This window comes from Phasianus colchicus, chromosome 5 (assembly GCF_987193195.1).
Source record: "Phasianus colchicus chromosome 5, bPhaCol1.hap1.1, whole genome shotgun sequence".
NCBI lineage: Eukaryota > Metazoa > Chordata > Aves > Galliformes > Phasianidae > Phasianus > Phasianus colchicus.
Genome location: NC_143440.1, coordinates 54,756,600 through 54,778,333, shown reverse-complemented (window position 1 = coordinate 54,778,333; position 21,734 = coordinate 54,756,600). Strand labels below are relative to the sequence as shown.

The window sequence follows — 21,734 nt, the reverse complement described above, 5'->3', positions numbered from 1 at the left end:
TGGGAGCTGTGCCAGGAATTGAGTGATGGACACCCAGAGGGCAACAAAACCCACTCAGAACAGGACTACTGTAGGGAAAGTCAAAATCCACAAGGGTTCATGGTAAAACTCAGCACTGCTCGATTGGGATTAAAGCAATAACTCAGTGAGAGCAAACTGGAGAGGTGAGGGAGATAGGAGACTGCTTTTGGTGGTAATTCCAGAGCCATTATGCTGATTACTTGGCTCCTTCTATTCCCAGTTGCTAACCCAAGATAAAAGGCTCTTTTCATATATTCAAAGAAAGAGTGCTGCAGCTCTCTGGAGTGATGCTGTGCTTTCATTTATACCTGGCAACTCAACAGCACCCTTTGAAAAGCTCCAAAAGTAGGCAAAATAACCTGTACAACAGCACTGCTAAAAATCAAAGACAGAGGCAAAGTAGGTAGTGCTGTAGAAACTGCAATCTGGGCAAGAGCTCAACAGTAGGCAAGGAGGTTTCCCAAGTATTACACATATACATGTACATGCCTACACAGGTGCTGAATAGCTAGGTGGTAGAGCTGAGAGCTATACAAGAAGAAATGCAGTCAAACAGAAGAAATCTGTAGCAAACTTGAAGATCTGCACCTGAAAACTGCTAATTAGGTTAAAACACTAAGGGTGCATATGAAGGCAGCAGCCCTATGGATGCAGCTGCAGCCTGAGAACAACAGCTCTTAAAGATCATCACTGTGCTGAAGGACAGAAGGATAGGAGAGGAATTTCTCAATTTCAAGATCTCCCTTTGCTGAAAAGGTAAAGGAATGTATCCTACAGGGACAGTGACTCCACCTATCCCTGGGCAGTCTGTGCCACTGCATCACCAGGTGGGAAAGTGCTCAGTGAGCTCTGCAAGCTCCGCATAGGAGAAAAGCAGTACAAGGTCTCTGCAGGTGATAAACACAAGCCTTACTACAGAGTAACTCTAAATTTTTCAGAACTATACTCATACCAACAGATACTACTATTTATTTCCTGTCTGCTCCAATATTCAGACTGGAAGAGAAGCATGCATTTTCTTCAAGAACCTTATTTCACTTGGTATCTGACAGATAGAAGCAAATCCAATGCAAGCTAGTTGCTGAACTGGAGCCAAAAGGTGAACCTATCCAGTAGTGTTAGCAAGAGGCTGAAGTTCTGGGCTTTGGGTGATGGAGAAGAAGTTGGCAACATATTATGGCTGGGAACTTTCGCAAGACTGAAAAGAAAAATGAGTGTTTTTTCATGAAGTCATTCTGTAATCCTGCCCATCTTACAGAAAGTACAGGCTTAGAGATTTGGGCAAAGGTGAATATTTTATTAAGGCAACTGCAGCTCAATAAATCCCTGAAACACCAACAAGATCAAGCAGGCAATCCACAACTCGGGGCAAAAAAATCAACACTGAACAAGAACAGTGACCAAGAGAAGACTTGCCACTTTTTACATTTAAATATAATGAAAAGGAACTTGGTTTAGAACTGACCCATGCCAAGCAGGAGCTACCATTCCAATTTAACAGAGAAGTCAGGGTTGGGGAAAGGCTGAAATCTTCTCCTGCAACCACCTGGACACCAGGCATGGTGGTGTTGGACACCATCACCTGCAAAGAACTTAACAGGGGTCTGTCCCACAAAATCTCCATAATGTGAGAGGGTGCCCAGGTGACTTGTATAGGAACTGGGCAGGTAGGCAGAAAATGTAGGGAATATGTCCATATGCCAAGGAACTGAAAGGAGGTCACTTGGAGAGTTATCACAGGCACTTACAGGAGCAGCCAGACTTCAGAGCCATTTTTGCTTCTCTTTTTAATTAATATTTACTAAGATGCTTCAAAGCAAGCAGAATTGCAGAAATCTGAAGATGCTTCCTATCGGTTAAGTGCACATACAAGAAAATTCAGTTTAAAAAGGAAAGATAGAAATTCAGCACAGGAGTATGTTTTGAGAAGCTGAGGTATCCTGCATGCTCTCTTCAATGTTTTTAAGGGTTTATGTGAGTTTGCTGTGAAAAGGGCAATCAAGCATAGCCAGATTTTTCCCCAGGGCTCACCACTACTTTCCACAGCCTCACAGGCATCTCCACCACTGGGAGCAGCCACTCACAGAATGAGGGAATGGCTTCTCACTTCTGCACATCTGGGGATATCTCCTAAGGGGAAACTTCATTGAGAATTTCTTCTCATCATCAAACCCAGTCAGATTCCCTTCCAAAATACAATCCTCAAAATTAAACATATTTTGGAAACAAGGATTCAAATCTGAGATACCAGGAAACCCCTGCTAGCCCTGGCAATCTGAACACTTATCTTGTTTTAAAAAAGAGCTTCCCTCAGCACTGATGACCAAAATACCCATTTCTTCCCCACATCTAGTCCCCTAATTTACCTGTATATCACAATGACTACTTTAGTCTGTTATATAGTTATACAATTCTCTATATATTATAATATACATTTACACCTATTACATATATTAAATATATTATAGCATGTTATCATAGAATCATTTTGAATTGGAAGGGACCCTTAAAAGCCATCTGGTCCAACCCCCCTGCAGTGAACAGGGACAGCCACACAGCCCTATGTACAGCCTAACCCTGGGTGTCTGCAAGGATGGGGCACCCATCACCTCTCTGGGCAACCTGTGACAGCACCTCACCACTCTTATTGTAAAAAACTTGTTCCTTATATCCAGACCTGTTGCACTCTGTAGTTTGAAACCATTTCCCCTTGCACTATCACAACAGTTATATATACATATATAGAGTGCATCATAGATATATAATACACATTATCGCTTCCAACACAATATGCAAGTATATACATACTGTTTTTCTTGTAGAGGAGAATTTCGAAGCAGTTTGACTCATAGTTGTCAAAAGTCTGTCTGACTTTTTCAATGGTCTTCTTGTCTGTCAGCTCACCATACATAAAACTGAAAAAGAAAAAAAAAACATTTTCTCTTCTTCCTAGACAAGCAAAACAACAAGCAGCCACCTCAGACTGCATAGCCATTGGGGATGCTATTCACTGTCATTTACTATAGTTTAACTATCATTTACTTTCATTTAAATAGTTAGTGTCGCAAGGCTGTTACAAAACCTACAATAGTAAGTAACCATCGCTGCTTTTTTATATAAAGTAAATGTATTTGCTGTCATCTAATGTTTCATTAAGTGCTTTTCTGAGCATATCTTTAAGGCCGTATTGTTAGAAAAAGAGCTGATAGCCTATAAAACCATTATTGCCACAGCTTGAGGCCATGACAATATTGCTGTGAAATTGGAGATTACTGAGCAAAACCTTTAAAACATCCCAAATTTCATTCAGTCCTCGAAAAGGATGCTGAAGGAAGACAAGGACCTGCAACAGGTAACGGCTGTCAGCTGAACCAATATTGATGGCTGCAGATCTAATCTTGCCAACGTGCACCTGGGACAACAAGATGTTCAGAATCCTTTATCTAAACAGCAGTTGCAAATTGAGGTAGGAATTACCCAGTAAGAACTAATTACTGTGATTGTCTGAGAATTCACTCAGAGTTGGCCCACTGTAGCTGTATCTGCATTACTTCTAAAGACAACCACACACACTCATTTTTTCTTACGGTATACCACATTTCTTTAATATTTCACTGCAAATATGGAAAAACATTGAAATATTTTTGAAGACTCATCTCTCTCCAGACAAAGATTAGAAAAACCTAATTTTAGCCCTGCTATTTCTTGTGCCTTGACCACTTCATCTTTGCTCTCTTTTCCAGGTCAGACTTTCAACTGGTGCAAGTAAACCCACCCCCCAGTGACCTTACTTGTGAAAGCCTTTATGAGAAAACAGCCAGGCTTTTCTTGTCATCTCCCCTGGATTAAAAATAGGTGAAGACTGCTCTGTGCAAATTCCCAATTATAGAACTGAAGGAAAATGGAGCACGGCATAAAAGCTTTCAGACCCTTGGATGAATACAATTCTCATTGATCAGACTCCCCCCCTCCATCTTCTTTGTTCACACACGTTTTGAGCTCCAGCTGAAACCTACAACACACAGCCCTATGAATATGAGAGGGGAAAAAGAAAGGCTATCAGTGCTGCTGCGGTTCAAATCCAGCTTCCCTTTTATTGATCAACAGACCTTCAGAGGTTCAATAAACATTTATTTTACGCCTCCTGTTCTGAAAGAAACAATAAAACAACATAGTGATTAGTGCCCTGGCAAACATTAAAATACTCAATGAAGGCTGGACGGTGAATCCTTTCTCTACACAACTGGCCCAGGGAGGTGATAGGGCTGCTCCCACAACAGTGTTGTCAGCCTTGGGTCAGCGCAGCGATGGAGGTCTCTGCAGTAATGGATGTCAGCACAGAACACTACTGGGAAGGAGGCTTCATTAAGGTACCACATGTCACTAACTTGCATAGTCCTCTTCGGGGAATGCAAAACACAGCTTGCTGCTCGCTTTCAAATGGCCTGCCTTTCCTTCTGCAGCTCAGCCAATAGTGTTTTATACACGAGCTGGCAACAAACAAAAGTTTGAATGCTTTTCTTTTTAAATCTAACCCTTTTCAGTGCACTGATGAGGTAAAGAAGACTGCTCAAATCTGCAAGACAAAATAAGAGCTGGGGGAGGGGTCTCTTTTTTTTTTTGTCATCTCAAGGCTTAAAAACATTTCTCTTAAGTCTTGAAGGAAAAAAACAATGAAAATTTGCTAAAGCGTATGACTTTAGATAGGCTTTAGATAGGCTTTATAATACAGAAAGTCATCATTGATTAGTAGTAATAAGCCAAACCATCCATAATGTTACAAGCACTGGCCCACACCAGTTGGTGGAAAGCTGGACATGAGCCTGCAGTGTGTACTTGTAGCCAACAGTATCCTGGGCTGCACCAACAGAGGGGTGGCAGCTGGGGCAGGGAGGAGATCGTCCCCCTCTGTTCTGCTCACGAGGCCCCATTTGGAGCACTGCATCCAGGGTTGGGGCCCCCAGTACAAGAGGGGTGCAGAGTTGTTGGAGCAGGTCCAGAGGAAGGCCACGAAGATGCTCAGAGGGCTGGAGCATCTCTGCAAAAAAAAAAAGCTGCAGGAAGCTGGGCTTGTTAAGTCTGGAGCAGAGAAGGCTCCTGGGAGGGAAAATTTAGGTTAAATGTTGGGAAGAAATTCTTTATTCAGAGGGCAGTGAGGCTCTAGCACTGCTATCCAGAGAGCTGTGGGTGCCCTGACCAAGGAGGCATTCAAGGCCAGGTAGGATGGGGCCCTGGGCAGCTTTATATAGTGAGTGGCAGCCCTGTCCACAGCAGGGGGATGGGAATTAGATGATCATTAAGGTCCCTTCCAACTAAAGCCATTCTATGAATTAAAAATTTAATCAACTTTATGTTTTAACATCAGCCTGTTATTATCATAAATCTGTAAAATTCAAATCTTGCATTATTTTCATGTATAAAGAGGCATTTAAAAGGCTTGCGGAAGGAAATAAGTAGTTTTCAGAAGCCAATTTTTCACTAGCAAGCACCAAAAGGGCCTCCAAGCCAATCACTGAGCAAGTTATATAAGATCTGTGCTTATCATAGGTTTAATTTAATCTGTCCTATTTTGTATACATGGAGGGACTCCTACTTCTTCAGTCAATCACTCTGTCTTTTTCTGCCTCACATTTTTGTTATTTATTGCTTGTCAAGTTCCTTCAGTGCAAACTGTACAAGACATAAATATAAAAGCCAGCCTGCTACTGGGGATCTTACTATCTAGAAAACAGACTTATCAAAGAGAAACAAGAGAAACAAAGCTTACTGAAATACTCAGAGAAAGAAACAATCTTACATAATTTCCCCATCTCTGCAACAGGCCATTTGCCATTTCAGACGCCGTTCCTCCTGCCCTCCTCTGAAAGCATCTCTCCATGCAAAAAAAGCCACATCTAAACCTTTGCATTGTGCTTCCATTTTCTTTGTTACGATCCAGAAAAGCATCACTGGAGCAGCTCCTTGTATGCAGTGCATGCCAGGGTGGTGTTTGTGGCTATTTGAGGGGAATTCACCAGATAAATGGGCAGATTAAACATGGAAAGAATATGAACCCACATCCAGCTAACAGCTCTGGTTATCCAGAAGTATCGGATGAAAAGACATCAATTACAAGCAACCAAGGTCTAACTCAAGAGGAATAGCAAATACTGTTCTGTGTTTCAATAGCCCCACAATTCTTTGAGTTCAGGAGCAGGTCTCATTCCCAAAAGCAGTAGGGCAGGTCCCTGGGTCTCACTGGTGAGCTCAGAGAAGTTTTTGTGCACAGCTTTGGCATTGCAGAGGGTCTTCTCATATAGGTAGATCAGTTAACAGAGGCAACATCCCAGTATCAAATTTAACTTGTCTCAAGTCTGGCACACTGTACCCAAAATGCAAAACCCCTTTTCTTTGAGCAAGGTGGGAATTTTGCCATTAGCTCCACAGAAGCCAGGACTCTCTGACATTCTATCTTGCTTGCTGTGGCAGTAAATCAAACAGGGAGAACAGAGACATTGAGCAGAGCCGTGCAAGTGTTTGAGTGGAAATGCAACCTGTAAACAACTGCAGCAAGCAGATCCAATTTACTCCCACTGTACAGCTGGAAGGCAACACACAAATGGGTCTCAGAGCAAGTTTCCTCATTATAAACAAAAGCAGCATCCAGCCATTCCCATGCCGATCTGAGGCTCAAGGTGCAAGGAGGGGTAAGGAGAAGAAAACCTGGGGCAAAAGCCAAGTGCAGGGCAGATCTACTAACCAGCCACCCAAGGGTGTCTGCTCTTCTGAAGGCTCGCCAGGAAGACTGAACTTAACTGACAAGAAACAATTTTAAATACTGATATTATTTGTGGCGTTTAATAGGGTTTTAATGGCCTAGAGCTGTTCATTCTTTCAATGTACTCATCACGGTATAAACTGTCATATCTATGGGCAACTGGGCATGAAACAAGTGGTTCTCCTACTGGTTAATCTAGCAGCACACCTTCAGACAAGGGTTTTGCACAGTTAATTGAATGTCAAAGGTGTTGCAATTGCAGATGCCCTTCCATTTCCTTCTGAACTGGCAGCTCCTTTCCACTTGGCACCACAACACTTCACAAGCACACAAGTTTTTCCAGCTAAAATTCTCATGTATTTTAGCATTCACTTATATAATAAATTCTGTCCCAGCTATTTTTGCAATTTTTTGTGTGCTGTGCCCCCAGAAAGAACACACACTGACCCACCCATCATGCAACATTCAGGAAGCGTGATATGCACCTTGCCTTTTATACAATGCCCATGAAACTAAGAGACTGCCACCTTTATTGAGCTATTTCAGCATGATTTTCCTGCCAATGCACATATTGTTGCTAATTAAAAAGATGAGAGAAGTGCAAGAATCAGAGGGATTACCAGCTGGCTATGAGACTACCTGGCTGCCTGAGCTGGATCAAAAATCATTCACAAATGCAATGCCACACGTCCATTCCAGTATCAATCAAGACTGAACATCACAACAAATGAGCAGCCCCAGTGTATGTTATGGCATGTGACAGATATAAATAGATTATAATGAATACTGCTGGACTACTCAGTAGAAAAGCACGGGTGAAAATTGAAGGTGCTATACCTTATAGACAAGGGCAAGTAATTGAAAAATTATTTTTTTTCCTGTATCACACGTATGATAAGTAGATAACAATTTGTATCAAGGTCTGGATTGACAATGATTTTATCTGTGTATTTTTCTTTTGTTGGATTTTTGGCATTAACAAGCTCTAGAAACAGATCCTATCAAATCCTGTAATAAAAGTGTGGCATCACAATGCTCTTATCCCATAACATTTGCCTTGGAACAGGAAAGCAAACATTCTGTATAAATTATTTCTTATGCATAATGCAACAATCTCGGTCCAACACAGCAAATCAGGACTGAGAATCTGATTTGGAAAATAACATAAACAATAGCTCTGGATACCTAAAACTTACGACGGCATTCTACTAAGTAAAGCTAAGAAGGCACTACTGGCCTCAAGACCATTTTCCATTTCAGACAGCCACACAGCTTTTCATTAGAGAGCAGCCCCAAAGAAATTTTCTGCAAGGGTGTGTGCTGCTTGTCAGACCGTGCTGAATGCCTCTCCTGCTCAGCTTTCCTCTGCAATGACCAGGATGTCTCCTACGGAGCAGGAAATATCACACTGTAAATGTAACTCCACCAGCTAAGGCTCAGACACAAAAGAGGTGCTGACCATGCTTTCAGCGTAGAGAAGTCTCTCCAAAATCCAGAGATGGATATGTAGAATTAAGATAAAAGAAACATTTATATGTATATATGTACATATTTGCTACCAGATCCATTTTCCACGATCATTTCTCCTTGCATGTGCATCCATATAATTCACTTGAATACGGCCCAAACAGGATGCTTATCAGACAGAGTCCATCACATTCATAAAAGGGTGCTCTGATGAGTTAAAACTTTTGGTCCCCTCAGAGGCACAGGAGAATTATTAACAGAGAGGTATTGCTAAAGCTATTCCCAACATTTTCCTAAAATCCCGTTTTGTGTGTGTAATGACTTAAACATGCACAGGCTAAAGCACTGGCTCACAGAGAAACAGACCCAGCTTAAAAGAGCAAAGCAAGTGTAAGCATATTTGGGATAGCTGTGATAACACTGTTTTTTTTCAGCCCCATCACGTAACTGACTTGGTTGCTGCCACGTGAATGAATATTTCGTGTCAGCAGCACGTGCCCATCTCTCCTCCACCACCCATCAGAGGACACCTGGCTGCACAGAGCAACGCGGAACCCCCAAGACTTTTCCCTGCAAACAAGAGCAACGACCACACATCTGCATTTCACCCCTGCAGATATGCAGCCCACTATTCCCAGGGCCCTAGAGATGGTCATTCCCTGAGCCATCAAGGGAAAACCTACACAAACTGGTATCTCAGTCATTCCTTTCTGCCTCCACCACTCCTGGTTACTTTCCTCACCCACCCACACACGCATTAGAGATTTAGTCTTTCCCCACAGCATTTCCTTTTAAAGGATGCAGCAGAGCAGGCGCAGATGCACATCCAACCATAAATTACAGCTGTCCACTCCTGAAAGACCACCAACAAAGGGAAAAAAAAAAACAACAAGAAAAACCATAAAGCTGCAATGCTCAGAGTAAATACATCATCAGCCTAATCGCCCTCTTGGGAATAAAGATGCCATTTGCACATCACTGTGCCCTCTCAGTGTAACAGGAACCAATATGAGCAACAGAGTTGCACACTGCAGGCCTTCCAGAATGAAAATTTACAAAAATCTCCCAAAACTGCCTTTGAAATTTATCACTCGAATATATCACTTTCTTTAACAGATCATTAGAACACATTCATACTGATATTAATGAGGATAGATTTCAAATGAGTGAAGAATGATATCCAAACCCTCAAAATATTTACCCCAGCTTCAGGAACACCTCTAGTTTATCCTCATTCAGTGCTAAAATTTGTCAAATGTTTTTCCATTTAACAGTCTTTACTACTGCAATGCTCACTGCATTTAAGCAATTACCAGAGGATGACAGGAATTTCAAAACCAAGCAGATTTGTCTTGACTTCAATAATGGCTCGAGTGAAACACATTAAATCTGTAGATGCTCTAAATAAATAATAATAATAACTATAAAAAAAAAAAGATTGAAATTTAGCTTTCTTTTAATTTAGGATTAAGTCTTGCAGGACTCTAAGAACTGCCCCACTTTTAGCAAGGGACTGAAGTATCTGAGTAGTTTGGTTAATCCTGATAAAAGCGGTCATTATATTACTGGGCACCAGTCAACACGGTGCTCAACTGAATGCACATAGTTACGTGTTTAACCACATCATAGAATCACAGAATGGCCTGGGTTGAAAAGGACCACAATGATCATCTAGTTTCAACCCCCCTGCTATGTGCGGGGTCACCAGCCACTAGTATATTCATTTCTGCAAGACAAATCTCCTATCGATCCTTTTCCAAAACCTATTTTTTTTTCCTAGATTGTAACTATAGAAGTGCATCGAGGAGCAGTGAATGACCTACCTGCAAGTGCTACTTTTCTGCATGACGTCAGCACGATGATATCCAGAGAGTTTACAAAAACCGTCATTACTATAAACTACAGGCCAGTCCACAATCTGGGCATTTCCCAACAAAAAACTGGATTCTGAAAGGAGAGAGAGAAGAAAAAGAAAGGGCTGTTGTCAGTGGCAAAGCACATATACATCCTTTGTGTTATGTAGCAGATGCAGAGTTATTCACGGTGAAAACCTCCATCAGGAAATTTCAGAGGGGACTGAAATCAAAGTGGGCATCAGAAGGCAAACTGTGATGAAAGAGGACAGCTTTTAGTAAAATATAATACTGATAAAAGCACCTCTTTAATGATTTAGAAAAGATTCATTTATTCATAATATCATGACAAGGACAATATCAGGACACATATCATTTTATATGTATATATATCTTGAAATTAACCTTGAATTAATTTGAAACTTGACCTTATTGAACCATATATTCCCAGACAAACGATGACACTATTGCCTAAGACAAGTAAACTCCACCTCCTTCAATATGCACTGAAATAACACAAAATACATCAAATTTCAGTTACAGTCTACACCAAAATGCAAAAAAAAAGTGGGCTTGGTTCATCCTAGCAGCATGCACCAATTGCTGTCAATACACAAATATGAGTAAGAAGTATTTTTAGGAGGCTGAACTCAGGTTTAAATACTGCTTCAATCATCTGTTTTTTCAGTCATTGCCTACAGTTTTACACGCACGGACTGGCACCATCACATTACAAGTTAGTCCTAAAATAGTTGTATTCACCAGTTTGGAGGTATTCTTCCATCTCTGCTTTTGGAAAAGCATTTCTAAGGAAGGAAATACTCATCTCGCTTAAACACATTGTGGGATTTTATCTTCATCAACACTGTATCGTTATTTCAAAAATAATATTCTCACTTAGTATATCACTTAGTAGAGATTCTCAAGCTGTAGTCTGTGATGATCTTCAAAGCTTTGCTTATTTTCAATTGTAATTTTCAGTTGCATTGTGACACTTGCTGTGGAACTAACTGTTAACACAAGCCCATTCATTTATGCTAAAAAGAATTACAACGCACCTATTAAAATCCCTGCTGTATGGGAATGATAGTAGAAGTTCCTTTCAGCAGTTTTCCAGGGGAAAAATAATAAAGGGATTTCTTACAAATTCTTCTTCTAATAGCTGAAGAATGGTCATGCCAATTACTTTCACACAGACGTACACACAGGTGCACACATTAATTTTCACATAAATATGATGCTGGGTTTCTGCAAGCTATATGCTTCCTTCCCAGCATCTGTGACTGCAGCATATGTTATTCAAGCATTATTCTTTTAAACAAGGAAAGCATATTAAAAAAAAAAATCTGTCATCTCTTATTTTTCCTTTCTAAACCTATATTTGGAAAATAATAACCTAAAAATCAGTAGACTTTCTACAGAAAAGTTGACTGAAAAATATTTTAAAACCAACCAACATGAGAAATAGAAGTTTAGGCTGTGAAATCTAACACTCCTAAGCTCACAAGCTTAAAGAATTCATTTAAATCCATCACAAATAGTCTTAAACCTGAATGCTAACTTTAAAAACCTTTTTCAGGCTAAGGGAAGATGCAGATGCTACAAGCAGCAGCAGACATTGAGTGCACACCATCTGCTAGCAACAACCAATACCGGTCCTCTAGCCAAAGCAAGGTCTGATCTGCAAAGAGGTTATCCTTCACCACGTTTTTGCTCTTGTATCCAGATAGAATGAGCACAACCAGGGTAATTGCAGGCAGCCGATATTCAGACTCTTTCAAGGATGTGTGCACATCTGGGTGCTCCCCAGAGAACCACAGCCTACAGGCCAATAACCCTGTCTTGAAACCATCCCATCCATCTGATATCTTGGATGCGTATCCCCATCACATAACCCTGTTTCAGGACAGAATACACTGCAGAAGATACACGTTGCAGCCACAGTACTCAATGGACATCTGCCATGGATTTTCTACTTCTTACACACAGGAGTCTCAAAATAATTGCTAAGGCATTCATTAAACTGACCAAATCCACCAGGATGATGGGAGGGAACAAAACATACCACCAAATTACTGATCTTTCAAGAAAGAAAAAAAAAAATCATAAAATTGGGAAAAAAAAAAGACTTCAGAAATGTATTTTAAATATTAGTACTTGTAATGTCAAGTGTGTGTGTGTATATATATATATACACACACATACATGCACTATACTAGTCCATAGTCCATATAGTATATGGACTAGTAACTTGCTCAAATACTACAATGCATGTTTTCCTTTGTCTTTGTGAATATTCCATTACATAACTGACTTTTTTTAAGCCTTCCCTTCTACAGTAAATAGCAGTTCTTCATCCGTGCTCAGTATATGCATACGTATGTCTGTGTCCTGTTTCAATCAAATAAAAATCTGGAGTCAGTGTTCGCATCTTGTTAAAGACCAACAAACCTAAACCGCAGGCACAAAGCTATAGAAATCCATGTTTCATTACTGCCTCTGTTCAGTGACACAGCTTGATAAAATTTAAGGAAGAGCAGGTCAGTGTCTGACCCTGGGGTTCTATTGTGTACCCAAGCCTCAGCATTTTCAAGACTCCAAGCATACCCATTTTATTGGTAGTCACATCACTTTCCCCAGCACACATACTAATTCCTCCCTATTTCTAAAATATCTCCAGATCAAACAACAGCAGAGAATATTACTTTACAGTTTGTGAGTTCTAGGTAGATTGAGGAGAAACTGCTTTGCAGCACATCATCATCCCTAACCACTTGTGAAAGACCATTTCTGCAGTCACTTACTCTAGAGTTGGGTCCTAATCACCAGTCTTGGACTAAAAACATCTTCATGTTCAACTTCCATACTTCCGTCACTCACTGATATGGTCTCCTGTCTTAAAAAGGTCCATTACAGTTGCACATTGGATTAATTTGACTAAGGCAAATTGCAGACTGTTGGATCTCCATATGGCTGCTTGAAGTGGTTTAAGAGACAAGGACTAGGAAAACTTCATTTGTTCTCCAGGTCCAGTTGCCACACAGCAGCACCAAGGGTAAGCCCAAGGACCACATGCTTCTTCCTCAAGGCCCCATTTGCCAGCAGCTCCAACACAAGGAGCCTTCTGCCAAGGGCACCCTGACATCCCCTGTGCCTGCTGTGGCGATACCACAGCCAAGTCCCACAGAGGCCTGCAACGTAAGGCCTAGGCTCAGAGACTAGCGCTGGGATGTCCTGTTGGACTGAAGATGAAAGAGCTATATTTTGCAAGCTAGATGTTTTTAAAGATGATACTGGAGATATTCACAAGGATAAATCTGACTTTGCACTCCATATCAAGCAGCACCTACTCTCACAGACACTTTATAGTGGAGGCTGGGATGAAGTTCTCCGGGTACTGGCACTGCTGAAGGCAGGCAGTAAATCTGGCAGAACACTGGTCTGATTCCACGTGTAAAACTGTGCACCTGTAAGCTGAATTATCACATGGTGATAAATTACACTCTGAAGAGATTAACATGCAGCTAACTTCAAAACTTCCAGAATAACGATTGGCCTAACGATTAACATTCATTCTTGCTTGGATTTCTCCGATGTGCTGAAAATACATTTCCACTCTCCATTTCCTTTGAGACAGAAGTCAATTTTTATTATTTCTAAGCTTGTCTTGGTGTCATTCCCTTAAACTATCGTTTTCTCCCCTTCTGAAATATTGCAGCACAGATCTGTAGGTTGTAGGTTTGTCCAACCAGATGAGTGTGAACAACAGTGCCTGTCTGTAAGAGCAGGGAAGCAGGGCACAGGAGCTGCTAGGTTCCTCTTCAGAAGTCAGCAAGCTCTTTTTTAGCCTACATAACTCTCACTTACAAAGTTAATACAGATGGCAAGGAATAAGGATATTAAGTGCACATAGCAGAATTTCAGATTTGGAAAACGAAAACGCAGCTGAGGTAAATAATTGTTAAAGGAACTGTATTTGCTGTTCCTGTACTTTTATTTTGCAAAAAGGCTCTGTTGTATAAAGGAACTCATCCTATATAGCAGCAAGCCTTTAATCTTACCCTATCTTGCAGCAACTAATACTCAACCCAGCACTGCAGCACTGAGGCTCATTCTGTTGCTTTAAAAATAAAAAAAAAAATTTTTAATGACCACAGTATGCAATTTTTTTAACCACCAAAACGCCCAAAGTAGTGTAAAATTCGAGTTATGTAATCAAAGGAGAGCAAGAACAGCTACATCATTGCAGGAGATATGTTTAGCCAAGTGAGAAACACTGTCTCTAATCATCTTTCCTCAAGAATGCTTGGGAATCGCTTGTGAACAAAATTGCTTAAATCACCAGTTCAGAATTCCATCCCTCCCCAAGAAAAGATACAACTTACCTTTTTTTTTTTTTTTTTTTTTAATTAATTAACCATTGAAAAGATGCTGAAAAAAAAAAGAAGCAGTAGCGGAACAAAAATAATAATATTAAAATAATAATATTAATAAAAAGAAGGAATGCTTCCATTATGAAATAAATTCCTAACTTGAACAATTTCACACAGAGCCATCATTCTGAATTCCTGTCCTTCTTACACAGAGCAAGTGCAGCACGGAGCAGACAAGCTCTGTGCAATGCCTGGAATTTGCCTTTTTTGCTCATGTTGTCTTTTAAAAGCACTAAACAACTTAAAGTGCTGTCAACTGGCTCTGCTTTTAACCACGCAGGGTCAGCATATTGCTGCAATCTGGTTTAGATCACCTTGCAAAACTTGGGATCCTGGTAGCTGTGCTGGGGAGGGGATTTGTATAAAACATTGGGGTTTTATTTTCTTTTAGCTCTTCTAAACAAGTCTTGTCCCTGATTGTATTTCCATTGATGTTTGTATACAGTGAATCCAATCCCATGCTCAATGCATCCCTGCAGAATTCAGCAGAAAATCCTGATGTCCAGGACAGACCCGCATGCACCCAGCCCTCTGAAATCACAGAATCATAGAATTGCAGGGGTTGGATCTAGAGATCCCCCAATCCCCCTGCTGAAGCAGTTCCCTACAGTAGGTGACACAGCAAAGCATCCAAGTGGATCCTGAATATCTCAAGAGAAGGGGTCTGCACCACCTCTCCGGGCAACCTATAATCAGCCTGGGCTGGCACCAACACTCCTCCAACTTTGGGGTCAGCTGCAGACAAACTGCTGTGCTTGAAGCAGCCAAGCAGAACCACACCGCTGTTTTCTAACAAAGCTGTTATTTCCCTGGTGTCTTTAGAGCATGCAAAACATCAGTGTCATCCAATTTACCCAAAATGTTAAGCGTTCCCTGAGAAATAATCTCTTGAAGGACAAACTCTTTATGTCACCTTTCTGCACCTCCGTTGCTTTTATTTAATACATTACGAAAAGGTATGGAGGGCTAAACTCAAAGCAAGATGCCACCACACTGACAAAGCTAATTCCTTCCCCAAACTGGTATTCCTCTCCTAAATGTAATCCAACACTGGCTGAGGTATGAAATCCACATGTAAGTCACTCAGTTGGCAATGCAGCAGCTTTCAGCAATTCAGCAAGCAACCTAACGGATGAGAATCCATCTGGAATTTACCTTCCAAAAAGTTTAAACACTATGTTTAATCATTCTGAATGTGAAATCCCACAAGTATCACGGTTTTCCTCCTTTACTGCAGCACAACTTCGCTGACCTCAGGAAGAGCTTCAGATCAATAAGGACAAGAGAAGGTTGCAATGAGTTGCCTGATAAATAGCATCTCATTCAGTTCTGATCACAAGTTCTCCACCGCATATTCACTTATTCTCTGGTTAGACTAACCCTATGCTAGTTAATCTTCTGAAGGCCACTGCCTAATCTGCTCCCTATTATAATTATGCTGAGTGCAAGATAAATTTAGCCTCACAGCATCTAAGTTGGAGCATGCAGACGGCACACGGGCATCCTCAGGGAGCACCCGAAAGCCACAGCTCTAGCTAGATACAAATGAGCACGCTTTTGCTTCACATTCCCAGATGAGAAAATCATAGCAGTGGCAGATGCTCGTCTTGCAAACCCTCAGCCTATAGCCAGCCCTGGCTGCAATTTCACAGCGTGGGGCTGAATGTCCAAAAACCATTTTTGACACAGAATCGTGCACCACTCCTTGTGCAGGTGTCCACATATGGCTGACGCAGAGCATCTCAGCATCTCCTGGAGCACAGCACCCAGATGTGGAGTCCTCAGTATAGGAGAGACATGGACCTACTGGAGCACGTCCAGAGGAGGGCCACAGAAATGGTCCCAGGGATGGAACACCTCCCTACAAGGGCAGGCTGAGAGAGCTGGGGCTGTGCAGCCTGGAGAAGGGAAGGCTCTGGGGAGACCTTGCTGTATCTGAAGGACTGCAAGGAAGAAGGTACAGTCTTCAGCAGAGTCTGCTGTGATAGTGGAAATGGTCTCAAACTAAAAGAGGAGGGATTTAGACTGGATATAAAGAAGTTTTTTTACAATAAGGACAGCAAAACACTGGCACAGGCTGCCCAGAGAAGCGGGGGATGTCTCATCCCTGCAGATACCCAAGGTCGGGCTGGAGGGGCTCTAAGCACTGATGGAGCTGTAGGTTTCTCTGCTCATTGCAGGGAGTCGGACCAGATGGCCTTTAAGGGTCCCTTCCAATGCTAACGATTCTAGGACGATTCCATGATCTCAGCCCCAGCTCTGGGTGCTCCCCAGGCACTCCTGCACAGGGCTGCTCCCAGCACTGAGCGCAGGGCAGAACTGGGTCCCACCATCCAGGTTAGGGCAGCAATGCAGCCAGGCACTGAACGTGCTGATTAAACAAAGTTTTTAGATTGACTTTTTTTTTTTTTTTTTTTTTTTTCTGAAAAGCAGATTATTTAGGAAGCTAAGTCCAAAATCTTCTTCCTTTATTTAATTTTACCAAACCACAAAACCCTTTCCATAGCTCACCGGGAGAATAACTCAAAACCCAGGCTAACCACTGACTGGCACCTCCGTTAAAGAGGCTAATTAAAAGCATTTCCACAGCTCACTTAACTTCCTGACATTATTCTTCGGCTGCATACTCCTTCCCACGGAGAGGTTTGCTTCAGAAATCAACGATTGCCTTTTGCTCTCCTCTCGTGTTTCAGTACCGGCTGGCCGCGCACAGCGTTCGCACTGACCTCTGCTGGCAGCGCCCGGCAGCGCCCAGATCCCATAGGAGAACGACATCCCACCCCAACCCGCTCCCAGAGATGCGCAGGAAGAAGTATTAAAAAGAGAACACTCCTGTTTTACAAGGCTTCCACTCAGAGAGCCAGCTATTCCTGTTGCGAACCATACGGCATCATTCGAGTGCACAAATTAATGAGATGATATACAGCTGTTGTAATTAAAAATAAGAAAACACCAAAAAAACCAAGATTTCAACCACTCAAAGCGATGCCAGTTTCAGCAGGTGTCGGATACACCTTATGTTTCATGGAACAAAAACGAATGGCCTCAAGTTGTGCCAGAGGAGGTTCAGGTTGGATATTAGGAAGAATTGCTTCTCAGAAGGAGCAGTGATGCACTGGTATCGGCTGCACAGGGAGGTGGGGGAGTCACCGTCCCCACAGTGTTTAAGGGAAGGGCAGATAGAGGACTTTGGGACACGGCATAGTAGGCAGTATTGGTGATAGGTAGATGGCTGGACTAGGTGATCTTAGAGGGCTTTTCTAACCGTAATGATTCTATGAAAATAGGGCAATTGAAAACTACTCTCAAGTGTCAGCTAGTAACGCTGCTTTGTGTATAAACTCGTTTTGCATTGATTTCTGTATCAGCAAGCCACCTGCAGCCAAAGAAATTGCAAACACAGCCTTGTGCCAAAGAAAACCCCAACAATATAAACTTGCGGTCATCCCTTCAGCCACATCCCTGCAAATGGAGGGTAGAAATTTCTGCCCCATGGTTTACAGCATCTTTACGGTCCTCAAGGCTGGGCTGGATGGAGCCCTGTGCAGCCTGATCCAGTGGTCAGCAACGCTGCCTGCAGCAGGGAGCTGGACCTCAGCGATCTTTAAGGTCTCTTCCAACCCAGGACACTCTATAATTTAGCTAAGTGCTGAGGGCCAGGGTTTTTATTGCAGAAGACCCCTAATAACACACATCTGTAAACCTGAAGTAATTTGCATTGAAGATCATTCCCTCTGCTCCAAATGAGATTTAACTTGGATCAGATGAAAATGCAGTTCGTATTTAATCCAGGAAAGAGCCTATGTGTATCGTGTCCAGTGAGAACAACGCTGTGTCACCGTGCCTGTAAGAATTCAGGTATGCTTACGAGGGTGGATAGTGATAGGACAAGGGAGAATGGTTTTAAACTGAGACAAGGGAGGTTATGTTAGATATTAGGAGGAACAGACATAGGGGGGTGAGGCACTGGAACAGGTTGCCCAAGAGGGCTGTGGATGCCCCATCCCTGGAGGCATTCCAGACCAGGCTGGATGTGGCTCTGGGCAGCCTGGTCTGGTGGCTGGCATCTCTGCACATAGCAGGGGGTTGAAACTAGACTGTGGTCCTTTTCAACCCAGGCCATTCTATGATATAGTGCACAGACTAGTGGGAGAGACAGCAGATACTTTACCATTAGTACCATTCTAATAAGAATGAAAAAGTGTCTTAGCACTACATGTGGGATACTCACTCGCCTCCTCTTCCTGGATCACAGAATTAATGGGAAGGGACCTTGAAGCCCACCCATTTCCAACCTCCTGCAGTGGACTGGTTGGTCCCCACCTAATTAGGTTGCCCCATCCAACCTGCACCCAAAAACCTGTGATCGGGCTGATCTCTTACTCATCAAACTCACAGGTACCCAACAGGGCACAAATCTCAGTCTGAGAGAGCTGATGTGCAGGAATATGTTTCTAAGCTGTGAGAGGCCAGGAACTGAATGCTACCTCGATTAAAGCTTATGGTGAAATTCCTTACAGAGCCGTGAGTTCAGCCCAAGAGTCAAAACACATTTGTGAAAGACATGAAATTTCTTCTTCTAACAGTTACTGCAATAGAAACAATAACGAATAATGATGACTGTTATCATATTTGTCTTTCACTAGATCGTTTTCGCTTTTATTACATGTGGCCACAAAGTCCCAGAGCTAACCTTTTTCCAAACTCAACCTCTACTAAAGAAACAAATTACATTCGTAATTCGCTATTAACACAGCACAGGCATAAGCAAAAGCTCAATGCTTTTGCTGCTACAGGATATGTCTGTCTTGTCCATCTGTCTTTGCATTCCACACCTCTCTGCCCCTGAGATCCGATGGATTTCTGGGATAAGCACACAAAGCCCAGCTCTGCTCCATGGATTTGCCCAAATCTGCACCCACACCGCTGAGCCAAGGTCAACCCCAGCACAGAGGGAGCAACCAACAAAAGCAATAACAACAGGCACGGACTGCTGAGAACATCTTCAGAAAGAACCCTGCCCTAAAGAAGGTCCTTATTAAAAGCCCAGAACACCAATAGCAGGAGCAAGCAGTCGCCTTAATGTGATTTCAAGCACTGCTCCCACAAAACACATTTTCTTTCAGCTTAGCAGAACACCTGGTGTTCTCCAGACCCAGGGCACAGCTAAAGCTGCTGCAAGATTCCATCAATCCTTGGGAGCCTCAGATAAGAGCTTTACTTGCTGCATTTTCACTGTGCTAGAAAAAAAGAAACTAAAACACCCCTGCACAGAGCGCACTGATTACCCTGAAGATAACTCAGTGTGCTCTGGGGGTCCGTGTCCCTTTGTACAGCCATGCTCACCCCATCTCCTTCTGCAGGGCTCTTGGATGCTGTGCCCACCACCCACACACAGGGAGCACTTCTCTCCCAGTTTTAACCTCATTTGTAGCCAAATGCTGTAGGTTCACAACATTCCTAAAAAGCAAACCCCGAAGTAAGGCTGAAAAATCAAACACATGGCTGCTTTAAGCACCAGGCTGCCCACCACCACTAGATTCCTGCTGGGTCCACTCTGACATTCCACGCTTTAAAATTGCTGCAGTTCTGTCTATAAATGCTTTCTTGTTTGGATTCATCTCTGCCAATTCCAAATAATTTGTCTGCACCTGTGTTTCATTTTGAAATCCACCGGTTCCATTTCAGCCCTGATGAAGAGCCTGTCTGCCAAAATACCTCATATTTCCAGCTGTATCCATTGGCCTAAAAGATGATATAATCTCTATCTACAAGCCTTCCCCTGGATGTTGAGAAAAGATTTACAGTCAAGTGTGATGTGATTGTGTGAGTGTGAGCAATTTCAAAAGAGACTGTTCTTTAACCAGGAAAAAATGATGGAAAGGCTTTTTTTTTTTTGAGGATGCTCAAAATGTGTTTTAAAAAGCTACCATCAGTCCTTCCTTTCTCCTCTTCCTCAACTTGACACTGAAAAACCCCTTCAGAGCTGGTGAATCCAAGCATAAAAAGAAAAGCCTGGACGTGGTCAGCAGCCCAAATCCGTGCCTTCCACCGAGCGTCGGCAGGAGATACTTGAACCAGATTTGCTCTACTTGACACCATTAAGTTTGGATTAAGCAGAGCTGAATCCAATGAAAATTACTATTTCTATAAAGGCCAAATAAGGCTGTGACCTGGATGACAACAATAAGAACTAAATCATGTTTCAGTGCTCAACACTGACCGCTAACACGAGTTAAAAAACAGATTCCCAATCCATTTTTTGCTTTGATGTCCAACAGGACAAATTTGCCTCTGTAACATCACACTTCAGCAGAGGAAAAGCAGAATGGAGACCAGACCAGCATGATTTATGTTCCCAAATTAGGCCAGTCTAAAACCTGGGCAGGAGAAATAGGTGTTTTTTTTTAAGGATAACGTTCCAAAGCTGTCTGAGTTTTCCTGTTTTTTGACATCTCAGAGCTTTCCCGAGCCCTCAGCAGGGAGGACATGTGATTTAATTAGAGCACGACTCAGAAGCACGGCGCTCCCAAACCCCGCTCCCAGCTGTGCCCCTGACTCTGGGACAACAACCGCGGTGTCTGAGCCACAGATTTAAGAATCCATCAGGAACACCTCTGTGCATCCTCTTCCACGACGAGCTGAGGAGTGTAATTAAGCTCCACTTGGCACTTTGAAATTATCAGAGGGAAAGTGCTATGTAAAACTCTATTAATTAAGCTTGCATTTAATATTCTGGTAAATAATGCACTTTTGCAGGAAATTAGCCTCCAGTGATGTGCAGCTAGAGAGCTTGACAGTCAGCTGCTGACCACAGAGCTGATGTGGGCAGCAGGAGAGGGTGGAAACCTCCCCAAAAAATGCTGTCATGTAATGTCCTTAAACAAATTCTAAGTCCTCAATCCACTCCTATGGAAATCAATGAATCGCTAATTCATTCTTTACCATCAAAATCGACTCAATCCAGCACACCAGGCTACATTAGTATGAACGTGAGCTAAATCCAGAACTGAGGAATGGCCAGGTGGAAGGAAACACTTCCCAGCAGGACTTCACATCACATTAGTGACTCCATTAATAATATATCTGGGAACTTTTTTCAACACCCTATTCTGCCCACCTCTCCCACTCCCACGTATGGGCTGCTCTAAGCTCGGGCTCTCCAAGAAGAAACCTTTCACAAGATGCAAAGTTGAGGTCTTT

The 21,734-nt window shown here is 42.4% G+C and overlaps 1 protein-coding gene across 3 annotated transcripts in view; it reads right to left on the bottom strand.

The window, feature by feature from the left end:
• Positions 1-21,734, bottom strand: part of KCNH5 (potassium voltage-gated channel subfamily H member 5) — a 141,807-nt gene that overhangs the window by 119,161 nt on the left and 912 nt on the right. The window contains exons 1-3 of one of the 3 annotated variants that reach the window (XM_090141803.1): positions 12,903-13,138; positions 10,069-10,192; positions 2,830-2,936 (exon numbers count right to left, since the gene is read on the bottom strand). In XM_090141803.1, coding sequence (XP_089997929.1) covers positions 2,830-2,936; positions 10,069-10,091 — 130 coding nt within the window. In that variant the 5' untranslated portion in view covers positions 10,092-10,192; positions 12,903-13,138. Of the gene's footprint in view, positions 1-2,829; positions 2,937-3,107; positions 3,275-10,068; positions 10,193-12,902; positions 13,139-21,734 lie in introns of those variants that run through there. The other 2 variants (XM_031605594.2, XM_090141804.1) reach the window with 2 other exon arrangements.